Genomic DNA, 14,436 nt, shown 5'->3' on the forward strand with positions numbered 1-14,436 from the left:
ATAAATGACATAAGTTCACAACTCACTCTACAAAACAAATAAATTTGGAGTTTTCATATTTAACACCAAAGAGTCAAAGTTGTCTCATATGAATATTATAATTTTCTACCAAATCCTATCTTCAGATAGTACTCAAAGATTACACAAATGTCACTGAGATTACACACGAATGTTACGAAACCAAAAGATGTAATCTAAGTATGTCTTGGAAGTATGTGCCTTGAAAAGGGTTGAAGAAGAGTTGGAAAGATGGGTCACATTGTAATTGATTTTTAAGTTTTTAAGTTTTTTTTATAAAAAAAAAAATATGTGTATAAACCGGCCGGTTTAGTAAAATACCGGCCGGTTCACCGGTTTTGACCGGTTTTGACCGGTTTTGATACTTGGCCGGTTCAACACCTGTACCGTACCGGTTAGGGGCCCGGTTCACCGGTTTTCCGGTTGAACCGGCCGGTACGAAACGGTTTTAATAACTATGTCAACAACATCAAAACAACATTTAAAAAGTGCCCAACAACATTAAAAGTAAACAACATCAATAAACAGCAAGACAATATCAATAAAGTAAACAATGACATTAAGTAAACAGCAACGATAATAGCATCATTAGTATTAACAACAACAAACACAAGATAATACTTAAACAATTTAGGCATCAAAGAACAAATTAGGAGTTGGACATAGGTTAAGTGTAAGGATTACATACTTACACAACTTCGGTCTGGTCTGGATCGATTCGGATGCAAGAGGTGAATTCGAAAACCGGACCGATCGGTCTTTAATAAAAAAATCCAATAAATTCAAACACATTCAATTTTTGCAGTTTCGGTTTTATTTTTGCTTCTCTATGGGTTGAATGTGATTTTATTATCATTTAAATATAAATAGTGAATAATATTTTTAGCAAATTGTGACAAATATTTTATTATGGTTTAAAAATAGAATAACAATGCTAATTTTTTCCCCTAAAAGTATATTATTAGCAAGTGTTTATTAAAAAAATTGTTTAATATTATTTTTATTAGAATTAAGCCTTAACTAATTTATAGTGACTTGACCTAAGAGAAAAATGAATAGCAAAACTAGCTTCAAATACAAAGATTCCATAAACAAGAGAAGCAACAAAAAGAACCCAACAAAGAAATATATTATTCTTATTATTAATTTGAATTAAAGTATAGCAGGTACAATGTCAATGTCAATAAAATGAAAGGAAAATCTTCCCACGATGACGCATTATCCACCGTTGGATCTAAAATATGACCGTTGCAATTGAAAACGCTCTTCTTCTTGTTCAAATAAAAAGGGGAAGAAGCAGCAACAACAGTTATATAACAAAACCTAAAAAGTTTTGATTTTTCTCTCTCTCTTTCTCTCAATGTATTCAGCGATACCAAAGATGAAATCAAGTATTCGAAAACCACCGCTTCCAACTTCTCCACGCCGTCTTCGTCCTCGCCGCGATCTTCATTCTTCCACTCCTCTTCAAACTCCCACAGGTTTATACCATTTTCATCCTCACCGATCATTAAATCATTTACATTTCATTATGAATCTTAAAGTTTTAATTTTGAATGGATTCGGTTTTGTAAAATTGATTTTGGATTTCGTCCACTTAATATAAACTTATTTTGTGAGGTGACTGTTTCGACCCGATTTTCAGTTAAATACTGGCTCTGCGATGTAGGATGATGTAAAATTAGGCCGGATAAAATTAGGTGATCAGTGTGAGTCGGATAGGGTGCATGCTAATGCTATGATGTTTGTTATGGAGTTTATTAGAAGGAGATACGATAGAATATTATAGTTAGTTATTTAGATTTAATTAAATAAATTGTATTTAATATTTCTAGAATGTTCTTCTAGTATTAGATGATCACATTTGTATGGTCATCATTATCTTAAGATTTCTTTACCTCTTTAAACAGTATATTGTTCTTACATGAATCAATCCATGAAAAATGAAGAATTTAGTGTTTATTTTATATATCTATTTTCTTAGAAGTAGATTAATTCTAGTATTCTTGATAGATTGTAATATTTGCATTCTAACAATTGGTGTCTTTCATTGAGAGTTATATCGCGGAAAGGGCTATCTATAGGTTCTCAACTCAATTTGTGATATTTGAAACAGGTTCCTTAGCCAAGTATCAAAAACAGCCTACTAGGTCTATGGAAGTTGAGGAGCCTTCTGCACTGCGTCCCGAATACCGAACCATCTCATGCGAGTTAAGTGCTCTCGCGAAGATGGTTCGAGATGAATTCAGTAAAGCAGATGCAGAAAAAGCTAATGCTGCTAATGTGGAAGCAGGGGGTGTGTTTCAGAGAGGGAGGTTTTATGATGAATACTCTGCTAGAAGGAATGAAAGGCTCAAAAGGAAGAAGGGAGTGATAGTTGATGAAGTAAAACCAGCTAATGCTCATGGTATTGGTCTTGGTGTTAATTTTGAGTCTGCAAAAAAGGGTAGTGCAAGAAAATTTGGAACTATTAGAAAATCAGTTTCTGCTGCTTATTCAATGGAGATGGAAAGTGTGGCTGAAACTCCAAGATATATGCTTAGAAGTAGGTCCAAGGAAAATAAGAAGCCTCCTCTTCCTGCTGCATCATCTGTTCTTGGTGACAAAAGGAAGATTGGTGCAAGAGTAGGGAGAAATTGAGTTGGAACCTTTAGGATTTTCTTTACTTTTTTCTGTTTGATTTGGGAGAACTTGATTTAATTTGATGTTTTGGTTAAATCCTGTTCTCTCTTTAGCTTCAAGTTGAATGTTATTTTGTTACTTTTGATAGAATGAAGCATAAGTGTTTGGTATGAATTTCTATTTCAGAATCTAGATATCAAAGGATGTAGTACAAATGGATGGATAACTTGTGAATTACTTCAGTAATGTAAAAGTGGAGACAGTTTTTTTATTCAGATATATATCGAGTCGAATTATATCCAACTCAAGTTCGACTCGTTTATTTATTGAGCTCAATTTCTAGCTGAAGTTCAGCTCATTTGATTCATGAGCCAAATTTATCTAACTAAATAATGAATCAAGTTTCTAACGAATAATGAGTTGGTTCGATTCATTGCTAGCCCTCGGATGTAAACACTACATGGGCATGATGTACCAAATCTACTTGTTGGTGATATCTATTTATCTAATATACGAATAAGTTTTATCTATGGGGCAAACAAAATTTTATTGAGATAGTTCAAGATAGTATGCAAAACCCAGCCACAGGACTACAAATATATACACCTTTTTTTTACATCACTAAATGCATAATTTGACAGGGCAAACATTTCTCCAAAATTTACATTGAATCACATTCGTTGATCCAAAAACCTGCTAATCCCAAAATACTCAATTTTTCAAGTATTGAGTATAAAATATTAAAGACTAGTTACTCTTCAAGCCATATCATAAACATAAGGAATTTAGAGAATATGAATATCATGTTAACAATCTAATGTAATTTCTAAAATATAAGAGTCCAAGTTGGATAAGATGTGGAAATGTAATTCTAATAGCTGAACCAAATGTTATACATTTTGGTTTGATTAAATTAAACTAGTAATGTATGGTCATATTAAATCTATGGAAAGACTAAAAAAATAAGATTTAATTTTTGGGAGTTACATTTGTTGAAATGGATAACCATACACCCAAATGGAACTAGCTCCTCCCATAGAGTGAAAGTTACACTCCGTAGTACCAAAAAAAAAAAGAATCCAATTCAAATATTCAATACCAACAAGGGTGTTGGTTTAGTAGTGCAAGACCCAACCAGATCCTCAAGATAATCAGAAGGTCAAATGTTTGATTTCTTGGAGCGACACTTATTGAAAGGAGCAACACACACAATATGTATTAGTTCATTACTCAAAAAGGTGAGAAAATATATTTAGTAGTAAAAAAAATTCAAAAATTCATAAGACAAAAAATCGATTGTAATTAGAGTCTTGGATTATTTACCCAATCCAATGCTTCAGCCCACGAATACTTAAACGGGTTTTATTTGAATGGGCCGGGTAAAAAACGGGTTAATGGATCATGAAGTGGGTCACACTATTCTTACACCATAAATTGAGTTCGAGAGGGTTTTGACGAAGAGAAGAAAACAAAACACCAACGTAATTCAAAGTCGCAAATCACTATATCTGAAATTTCTACGTGCTTTCAACTCTCAACTAAGTAACCCATTACTTCCTTATTCAATTTCTCTCTATTCTGATTTTCACGTTTTCTGCTTTTGTTCTGTGTGCGATGTTATTTTTTTACTTTTCGTGTGTTCTTCGTTTAGTAACCCATTCTGTTACAGTGTTCTGTATGTTTATTTTTTCATTATTTTCTGTTCTTCATTGCATTCTACAATTTCATGCTGAATACTCTCAAGGATTTAGGGTTTTATGGGATTCAGGGTTTATGGGATTTAGGGTTTTCAAGGGCTTTAGTTTTTCTCACTTCTTCATTGTTAAATATCCAATGTGATACCGTAGAAATATTTGTGTATTTTCAACAACAAAAAATAGACTTGCTTTTAAATTAGTGACTAAATTTAATTAAATAAGTAATATTATTTAGTTGAATATTATAACAACAACAACCAAGTCTTAATCCAAGTAGGTGGATCGGTTAATTTCGGGTTCGGGTAGTGGGCACTGACCAAGATGGGGTATATTTGATTTGATTTGATTTGTTGTTGTTTGGGTTTAAATAGAGTTGATTGAGAAAGGGTATTTGGTGGATTAGGGTTTACAAAGAGTTAGAGGAAGAAGAAACATGAGCAGGAGCTTGGGAATACCAGTGAAGCTACTCCATGAGGCCTCGGGTCACGTGGTGACGGTGGAGCTTAAGAGTGGAGAGCTCTACAGAGGCAGCATGATCGAGTGCGAGGACAACTGGAACTGTCAACTTGAGAGCATTACCTACACTGCGAAGGTACTTACCCTTTTCCCATTTTTGTTATTTTATCGTGCTGTTTCTTTGTATCATACTCCAAAATATTAATCTGCATGGTTTTGAAGTTGAGTTTGATGAAATCAGAGATATTTTTTTATTGTTAGGTACTTTAGGTTTAGTGCGTCTTAAACCGATTCAGCTACAATTGAAGTCCTCTATTAAGTTTAATCATGGTTGACTAGTTAGGAAATCCATGTGAAAGTAGGTCGTAACTCCTGATGGGGGAAAGGTTAAAGTTGTACACCCATTCCCCATGCCAAGAAACACTTGTGCTAAGTGATAAATAGTTTGGCTATATAATTTGGCAAAGTTTAATTTGAGAACCAAATTCAGTAATATTGGTAGCAAAAAAGAAGTGTTCTCGGGTTACACAAGTTTTTCCTTTATGTTTCATCAGAGTTGAGCCAGGGAATCAAATAATATTTGCCACCATAAATAAATGACACATAACTGACAAGAATTTTCCTATTAACGTGAGTGGCGTAAGAGAAGGTAAGGTATTGTTGCACCTTAGGGAAGAGATGACATACAGAACAGCCTGTTTTTCCCTGTGTCATCACAGATATACATATGCTGCATTGTTGAGTTTTCCACACCAGAATATCCAAGAACCAAATAACTTCTATTGTTGCTTCAAAGATTAGACTTACTGTGAAAGAACCTGTACCAATTTTCCTCGGCATTATTTTAACATGAGGAAAAATGCAAGTCCTTCAATCCCATTCTCATCATTCTGAATAAAAGTTAGAGTTTTGAAGTGACTTTTCAATAGCATGCCTGCTCGGAGAACTATTTGTTCAGAGCATTATTGACCCCATCAGTTTGATTTGAGTTCCACTGCTGCTATTTACTATAGCTCATGGATTCATGGTGCAGTTTTGTTATTCAACACTAGCCAACCTGTAACTTGCATTGATGGCCTCAGATCTTAGTTATTGATTTTTTTGAAGTTGAGAGAGGACTTGTGCAGAATGGAGATTTGTGGGTCTCTATAACTGACATATGATTAATTGGGAACAGTCCTTATGGTTATTAACATTGGTTTTGTATTCTTGTTGCTTTTCCATGTTCCTCTATATTTTATGTGGACTGGATAGTGGGTATATGAAGAAACTGTGGAAGTACACTTGTTAATTTTATGATGTTGTGGAGGTGTTTATATCTCCAATTTAAATTTACTTTGTTAAAATGCACACTACTTACCTTACTTGCTGGGGTTGGCTTAATCTTTGTCAGGATGGAAAAACATCACAGCTTGAGCATGTATTCATTCGAGGGAGCAAAGTCAGGCATGGATCATGTTACTCATTAACTTCATATTTTTTATATTCCAAATAAGATTGTATATTTCCTGTAAGGTCAGTGCTTTGAAATGACATAAGAATTTTTGCAGGTTTATGGTAATCCCTGACATGTTGAAGAATGCTCCAATGTTTAAGCGTTTGGATGCTAGAGTCAAGGTATCTTGTTATTTTTCAAGTGATCGAGTACTACATATTTGTTTTCTGTGTGTGCTTTTGTAATTTATGCTCTTCTTAATCTCTTAAAGGGCAAGGGCGCATCACTCGGTGTTGGCAGGGGCAGAGCAGTTGCAATGCGAGCAAAGGTATTTTCTCTCTCTCTATTATCTTAGTTTATTAATTCATAGTTCTAGGCAAACTAGCCTTGAAAATGATGTATGTGGTGTAACTGCAAATGTTGTTTGTGTAGGCTCAAGCCGCTGGCCGTGGAGCTCCACCTGGAAGGGGTGCACCACCTGTTCGGAGGTGATCAGTAACAACCATTCATATAGTATCTATGCCCTTCATGTTGGACTTAATGTGTAGGTCTTTTGGTTCCCATTTAAAAAAATGTCTAAGTGTGTTGGGGAAGGCTAATCTGTTTCTGAGAGAGAAATTCAAATAGAAATTGCTTATTAAGACTTGCATAGGTTACTCTTTGTGGATGGATCCAATGCCATATTTATTTTCATCGCCTCTAATATTTTAATCTGGTGTTAAGTGCTTGGTTTTTATTACCCTCTCTTGTTCCGCTTATAAGCTATATTCTATGGACTTTCTTTAGTCTTATGATGAGGTATTTTATACATTTGATGAAGTAATTTTCTTCTTCTAATGTTTACCAATTAATTTTATATTCAATCCCCCAAATAAATTCATTTTTCACCATACTCCTTTAAATATTTAATTGTTTTACATTATCAAGGAATTGAGGAACTATAATTTTCCTCTTTAGTGGTAATGTGGAAATTTGTTGTTAGAGACCATTTTTTTAGCGAAGTTATAAAGAGTAGGAGTAATTAAAAGTTGGTAACATCTTTTTCTCTTAAACTTTATTATATTGAGTATTACAAAGCAATGTATATGTTACCGTATTTATTTTTTAAACGAAGAAAACAACAAACATTAAATGAAGAAAGCAATGTAAATGTCATCATATGAAGAAAAAATTGATCTGCAGGTTGACCAATATTTTAGTAATCAAGAATCAGTATTATACGGTTGGTGTAATTATCCCATCGACAAAACAATACAATAAAAAGAGGAAAATTAGTGACAATAATGACAATTTTGGCGTCACCGACTAGTTACAACTATTTGCACAGAAAAACTTGGATGAATATGCTCCTAATATATCATATTATGATGAGACAGATATATTTTATGATTTTTGATGCTATTATTTAAAATTAAAATATTAATGTGTTGTTATGATCTTATTAATTGTTTTTACATAGTTTCGTCTATGTAGAAGTTTTTCTCCTTTTTGCAATGCTCCCGTTTTTCCAACTTGCCAAATGCTTAACACAACCTTTTTCATGACCCACAGTCCTATGCCGCATAGGCATCTATTTCAAAAATTTAGGTTAATATCTGTATAAAAGGTTCTCATTCCTTAAATAAGATAAAGAACATACCCTCTGTATTTCTAAGGTTAATGTATTAATAAATAAATGAAATCCAAGCAAATTTTTAGATAATTGTCTTTATTTGAGAAAAAGATGTACATTCTATACACTGTCATTGTATCATCTATCATTAATATTTAATTATTGTTGACTTATCAAAAAAAGTAATCAAAATGAATGGTAGATATTAAAGTGCATGTGCATAAATCTTTACATAGATTTTATACTCTTTTTATTTTATTTTGTAGCTCTTAAATGCTAAAGCAACAATCTTCGTAAAAAAAATAGTTTATGAAGATAAAGCCACCGCTACTATTCGGTTCGGTGCTAACTAAAATACACAAATTTATGATGTCACCATTGCCTCCACCAAACTGAAATCAAATATATTCTATATAGCAACGTGACCTATGCTCAGATCATACAAATCAATATTAATTTTCATCGATCTGTCCCAGATTTGCGTGCCCTCTATTTTATTCCAAATATTGTATAATATATTTTAAGTATAATAATATTTATGTATAGTCAGTTTAAGGATTTATGGACAATGTATTTTATTATTTATATTTAAAAGTTAATAATAATTAAATATGAATGATATATAATATAATAATTATGTATTTTTTTATAGTACATAAAATTTTTTCTTTATATTTCAATGGTTATACTCATACACATTTTATCTTATGTATATTAATTTAAACTATTAATTATGATGATAAAGTTATTGTACTTAATTAATCAATGTTATAATTTAATCTAGATTCAATCATATTAGGCTCGAAAGTACAAATTACAAGTTTTGCAATATTTTAAATATTGATTTCATCACACATCATGATTAGTCCCATGTACTACAAAGGCAAGATTGTACAAATACTTGGAAACAAGTAATCTACCTTAGAATGCCGTATACTACAAACTAAACACATAATCCAAATTCTCTATACTAAAAATATTTTATGCCTCTATATACTAATTTAATCATGTTTTGTTAAATACCTAAATATACTAGCATGATAATTAATGAAAAATCAAATCAGGTATGTTATTTATTACTAGGCAAAATCTTATTGTATTCAAGATAAGATCCTAAATCTTCTATACCAAATTTTTTTTATGTTTTGCATAATAATAAATAAAACATCTCATTTTATTTCTTATTAATTGACATACTAATACATTTAAATATTGGACAAAATATTATTGAGTTAATATAGAAGATTTCGATTCAACTCGTTGGAGTTATGAGGACTATATCATATATAACTCTTATAAAAATTGAGTTTGAAAGTTGATTAAATTCTTATAACCCAAACAAAATTAAACCAAGATTCTAGTGGACTTGGCTAATTTTGAACCTTTCTTAATTCAAGATATTCAATGGTAAAAGCAAGCGGCAAGTACCATTTTATATACCAAAATTTGGAATGAGTAATTGATGACATCACAAGTTGACATATTTTAAAAAGGAAAATTGTCAAATCTTAATTATAAAAATAAAACTACATTTTGTAGTACATGTAAAGTTAAAAAATAAACAGCAGAAAAGACTAACTCCTGAAAACAACACTACTCTTTGATTAATCTGTATTTAATCTATATCCACCCATTGAATCCCATAGTCATGAAGTTAAAAGTTTGAGTTAATATTCAATTCTTCCTTATAAATTTCTCTGTATATTAATCTTATCCTAAAAGGTAAAATTCAATGTAGCACTCAAATGTACCAAAGAATATTTTAGATATTCAATTATCAAATTAGTAAATATAAATTTTGGAGGGATCAAAGTTTTTATAAAAGTTTGATTCATTTTGCTCCCATATCTAAACTAACAACAAGTTGATCAAGTGATATAATATTTTATTAGATCCTTACTTTCTTAGAATGATCAAATGATCAATGTTCGATTTTTGAAAATGAAATTTGTTGAATAGACAATCACACATCCCAAAAGATATTAATTTATAACCTAATAGTACAACACATCGACCTAATAGAGATCATCATTGAAGCTTATTATTTTTATGATTGATGTGTGGTAAGCTTAGCTCAGCTCAGGTTGGATTGACTTTAGTTCCTATGCTAAATGGCAAGTTGTGTTGAATAGGTTTCATGCAACATTATTATTATTATTATTATTATTATTATTATTATTATTATTATTATTATTATTATTATTATTATTATTATTATTATTATTATTATTATTATTATTATTATTATTATTATTATTATTATTATTATTATTATTATTATTATTATTATTATTATTATTATTATTATTATTATTATTATTATTATTATAAAAGGCAAGTTGGGTTAGGTGGTATCTTGAAGAATCTTTTAGATACTATTTACATTATTTGTATTCCTCATCTCACCCTTTACCTTACCATAATACCATTTTCTACCTACAAACAGATTCATTTCCTTCTTAAACTCTATGTTTCTCTAACTATAACTCAAACTTTTATCATTTCATTTCAAAGCTTCTCCAATCATTTTTGCACACACACATATATACACATATACATATACATATATATATATATATCTATGTGTATCTTTTGTCTGTAAAGTGTATTTGAGTGACAGTGTATTTTGTAGAAAAAAGAATCTTTTTATTTTTACATTGTTCATCCAATTTCTTCAATGGAGGGGTTAAAAAATATTTGGTTTCACTTTGTAATCACACCTTATTATGCTTATGCTATGCACTTTTTTGACTCTCATCATTAGTTTTTTAGTATAAAAAGCAAAGAATATAATCAGTGACATAATCATCAACAGTTTTTGTGTGTATTTTCTTCTTATTATTATTTACTTTTGCAAGATTCGTTTCTAACATTATTGACAACTTTGGACATTGGACAAGGTTTCAGCACTGAAACTTTGTGGTTGTAATAAGAGAAAGTTTTGGTTTTTGTAGAAAATAGTAGATGGGTGATGATGCTACCATTTTGGATGATGGAACAATCTCAATGGATTTTGATTACATGAATGAACTTTTCTTTGATGGGTGTTGGTTGGAAACCACTGCTGAGGAATTTGATTTTCCATTATTTGATTCTTCATTATTCTCATGGAATGTTTTGGAAAATGAACATGAATCACAAGAAGCTCTTTTTAGTACACAAGACAACATAGTTAATGTTGATGTTAGTTCCAATAAGCAAAATCAATCTGAAATTCAATCACTTGAAGGTGCTTCTGAAGGGTTTACAAGGTGGTGGATTGCTCCAACACCTAATAATCCAGGAACAAGTTATTCTGTAATGGAAAAGTTAATGAAGGGACTCAAGTGTATCCATGATTTGAATAGGAACAAAGATATGCTTATACAAATTTGGGTGCCAGTTAATAGAGGGGGTAAGCAGATTCTTACAACTAATGATCACCAATTCTGCCTCGGAACCAGGTCTACAAACCTTGCAAAGTACCGAGAAATCTCGATGAGATATCATTTTTCGACCGAGGAGGATGGTTCAAAGGGGTTGGTGCCAGGATTGCCTGGTAGAGTATTTAAGGAGAAGGTTCCTGAGTGGACTCCTGATGTTAGACTCTTTAGGATTGATGAGTATCCTAGAGTTGACCATGCTCAAGAGTATGAAGTACGCGGAACGTTAGCACTTCCGATTTTTGAGCAAGGGAGCAGGACTTGCTTGGGTGTTATTGAGGTTGTGATGACTACCTCACAGCTCAATTATCGCCCCGAACTTGAGAGTGTTTGCAAAGCGCTCGAGGTTTTTCTCTCCTTGCTTATTTCCATGAACTTCTGTTATGTTATCATTTTCAGAATACAGAAGTGTAGATGTAACTAGGCTAAGAATAGTTGAACCTATGAATTTCAGGTTTTAGAACAGTGAACTTATGATTGTATTTTCTTTCCTTTTCAACTTTCTATATCCCTTTTGTTCCTTAACACCCCCAATACCCCACAAAACTTAAAACTTCCTCTGTTCTTTTCTTGTTAACAAACCATCTTTTTATGGTAATCTTAAGTTTTCTCTCTTGTGATTGACTTTTTTGGTGGTATATAATTCAATATAATTGCATATGCCTTGGATTCTCTCTTTCCAAGTGAATGGTTAAAAGCACAAATATGAAAAACTCATCAAAATTCATTAGGATTAGTTTAATGATTGGAGGAAAATTGTTAACTTTGCAGGCTGTTGATCTTAGAAGCTCAAAACTTTCAAGCATTCCGGATTTGAAGGTAAATGGAAGATCATCTTAGACTGTTTTCAGATTATCAAATAATATGCAATGATTAGATAATCTGAATTCTCAAAAGTGAAGGTTAAAAAATTATGCTTATTTTCACTCAAAAACAGCTTTAAGATTATGATTATATTTTTATCAAATACCTTCTTCTGTATAATTATGCTTATTTGGACCTAAGGCATCTCTTTTATGGCAAAATTAATCTCAACCAAACACACTCTTAGAGGACGATTTTAGTAAGCTCGGATTCTTAATTTCCTTGCAATACATGGTTTTGTTTTTGCAGGCATCCCACAAGTCTTATGAGGCTGTTCTACCCGAGATTCGAGAGGTATTCAGATCAGCATGTGAAATGCACAAACTACCTTTAGCTCAAACTTGGATCCCATGCATCCAACAAGGAAAAGAGGGGTGTCGGCACTCGGAAGATAATTACTTACACTGCATATCTCCTGTGGAGCATGCTTGCTATGTTAATGATCCCTCTATCCGCGCTTTCCATGATGCTTGCTCCGAGCATCACTTGTTAAAAGGTCAAGGTGTTGCTGGAGGTGCGTATATGACAAACCAACCATGCTTCTCAAGCGACATAACCTCCTTAAGCAAGACAGACTATCCACTATCTCATCATGCAAGAATGTTCGGATTGCAGGGTGCAGTTGCCATATGCCTCCGAAGCATCTACAATAGTATGGATGACTATGTTCTAGAGTTCTTCTTGCCTGTGAATTGCATCGACAGTGAAGAGCATAAAAGGATGCTTACTTCATTGTCCATGATTATTCAAAGGGTTTGTCATAGCTTGAGGGTTATAACCGATAAGGAATTGGAGAGCGAAACTAACTTATTAGTTGATGAAGTGACAGCCCTTGCAGATAATAGATCTCGTAGGACTGCGATTTGTAAGGAAGTTCTACAGGATGGGATGGTTGATTCATTGGATACTGAAGAAAAATCAAAGGGCGCAAAATTCTCTGATCTAAGGCAACAACAAGATTTGAAAGGAAACCTTGACAGTGTTGGGGGGTGTCCTACTTTTGGCGAAGGTAACTTATCAAGTGTGGGAATAAGTAAAACCGAGGAGAAAAAACGGACCAAAGCTGATAAAACTATCACTCTGCAAGTTCTTCAGCAACATTTCGCTGGAAGCCTGAAAGATGCTGCGAAGAACATTGGTGGTAAGCCTCGTATACATGCATGTTTCCATGATATGTTTCTGTTCTGACTATGCAAACATATATCTTAGTTCTGCCTATATGGCTAAAAAAGGGGCATTCACATGTGCTTCTTTTCTAATTTCTTTGTGCATATCTATCAGAAGTTTGTTCATAAACCATCTTTTGAATTAAACTTTGCAGTTTGCACTACAACTTTGAAAAGGATCTGCAGGCGACATGGGATAAAGCGTTGGCCTTCTCGAAAGATAAAGAAGGTTGGTCACTCCTTACAAAAACTTCAACTTGTCATAGACTCAGTTCAAGGTGCATCTGGTGCATGTCAAATAGATTCCTTCTATTCGAACTTCCCGGACCTACTTTCTCCAAATTTATCAGGAACGGACATGTTATCCACCTTGAAGCAAAGTGATAATCCGAACTCATTAAGCCCAAAAGATGTCTTAAAATCACCCTCTTCGTCATGCAGTCAGAGTTCCATTTCAAGCCATCTTTGTTCTACCATGTCAGAGCAACAATACCACACAAGTAATGCTGTTGAAGGTAACAAAGATTCCATAGTTGTTGAAGATTCTGCTAATGTTGCGTCGACGAGGATCAGAAATGAAGCAGAGCTTAGAAGCCTAGTGAGTCAAGATAATGAAGAAAAACTCTTGCCAATATCACTAAGCCAAGAAACACTTGGTGAACAACAACACCCTAAAACAAAAGGAAATGCAACTAAAAAGGAGGAGTCTCATAGAGTAAAAGTGACATATGGAGATGAGAAAAGCCGGTTTCGGATGCCAACGACTTGGAGTTATGAAAATCTTTTGCAGGAAATTGGTATGAGATTTCACATAAGTAACATGAGCAAATTTAATGTCAAGTATTTGGATGATGATTGTGAGTGGGTTTTACTAACTTGTGATGCAGATTTAGAGGAGTGCATTGATGTTTGTCAATCTTCTGAGAACAGAACCATTAAACTTGCTCTGCAAGTTTCTAATCTTGGTCTGAGAAGTTCATTAGAGTTTACATAGCAGTGACTGGTCTTTAGCTATGATTGTAAATTTGTCTTGTATATGAATGTCTTTGAAGTTTGTAGTTATATGTATGGATACAACAGAGAAAGAAAAGCAAGGATTCATTCTATTTTATGTACAAAAAAATTATATATTGTTAGTCCATCA

General features: G+C 32.7%; 3 protein-coding genes across 4 annotated transcripts; all 3 read left to right on the forward strand.

The window, feature by feature from the left end:
• On the forward strand, positions 1,315–2,836 carry LOC109343996. Its single transcript, XM_019582550.1, has 2 exons — positions 1,315–1,499; positions 2,135–2,836. The coding sequence occupies exons 1-2, from the start codon at positions 1,379–1,381 to the stop codon at positions 2,656–2,658; spliced, it is 645 nt and encodes a 214-aa protein (XP_019438095.1). The 5' UTR covers positions 1,315–1,378; the 3' UTR covers positions 2,659–2,836.
• LOC109343997 (small nuclear ribonucleoprotein SmD3b-like) lies at positions 4,071–6,967 on the forward strand. 2 transcript variants are annotated; one of them, XM_019582551.1, is made up of 6 exons: positions 4,071–4,182; positions 4,741–4,929; positions 6,187–6,239; positions 6,344–6,410; positions 6,500–6,556; positions 6,661–6,967. In XM_019582551.1, the coding sequence occupies exons 2-6, from the start codon at positions 4,771–4,773 to the stop codon at positions 6,718–6,720; spliced, it is 396 nt and encodes a 131-aa protein (XP_019438096.1). In that variant the 5' UTR covers positions 4,071–4,182; positions 4,741–4,770; the 3' UTR covers positions 6,721–6,967. The 2 variants fall into 2 exon arrangements, with proteins under 2 accessions (XP_019438096.1, XP_019438097.1); XM_019582552.1 differs by having other exon boundaries at positions 4,082–4,205.
• Positions 10,480–14,409, forward strand: LOC109343998 (protein NLP4-like). Its single transcript, XM_019582553.1, has 4 exons — positions 10,480–11,608; positions 12,034–12,081; positions 12,376–13,267; positions 13,448–14,409. The coding sequence occupies exons 1-4, from the start codon at positions 10,805–10,807 to the stop codon at positions 14,284–14,286; spliced, it is 2,583 nt and encodes an 860-aa protein (XP_019438098.1). The 5' UTR covers positions 10,480–10,804; the 3' UTR covers positions 14,287–14,409.

Source organism: Lupinus angustifolius, chromosome LG03 (genome assembly GCF_001865875.1).
Source record: "Lupinus angustifolius cultivar Tanjil chromosome LG03, LupAngTanjil_v1.0, whole genome shotgun sequence".
NCBI lineage: Eukaryota > Viridiplantae > Streptophyta > Magnoliopsida > Fabales > Fabaceae > Lupinus > Lupinus angustifolius.

Coding starts and splice junctions, on each gene's coding strand:
- LOC109343998 (XM_019582553.1), top strand. CDS start 10,805: ATGGGTGATGATGCTACCATTTTGGATGATGGAACAATCTCAATGGAT. Junction 11,609..12,033: donor GTGTTTGCAAAGCGCTCGAG/GTTTTTCTCTCC, acceptor TTAACTTTGCAG/GCTGTTGATCTTAGAAGCTC. Junction 12,082..12,375: donor CAAGCATTCCGGATTTGAAG/GTAAATGGAAGA, acceptor TTGTTTTTGCAG/GCATCCCACAAGTCTTATGA.
- LOC109343997 (XM_019582551.1), top strand. CDS start 4,771: ATGAGCAGGAGCTTGGGAATACCAGTGAAGCTACTCCATGAGGCCTCG. Junction 4,930..6,186: donor GCATTACCTACACTGCGAAG/GTACTTACCCTT, acceptor AATCTTTGTCAG/GATGGAAAAACATCACAGCT. Junction 6,240..6,343: donor ATTCGAGGGAGCAAAGTCAG/GCATGGATCATG, acceptor GAATTTTTGCAG/GTTTATGGTAATCCCTGACA.
- LOC109343996 (XM_019582550.1), top strand. CDS start 1,379: ATGTATTCAGCGATACCAAAGATGAAATCAAGTATTCGAAAACCACCG. Junction 1,500..2,134: donor TCCTCTTCAAACTCCCACAG/GTTTATACCATT, acceptor TATTTGAAACAG/GTTCCTTAGCCAAGTATCAA.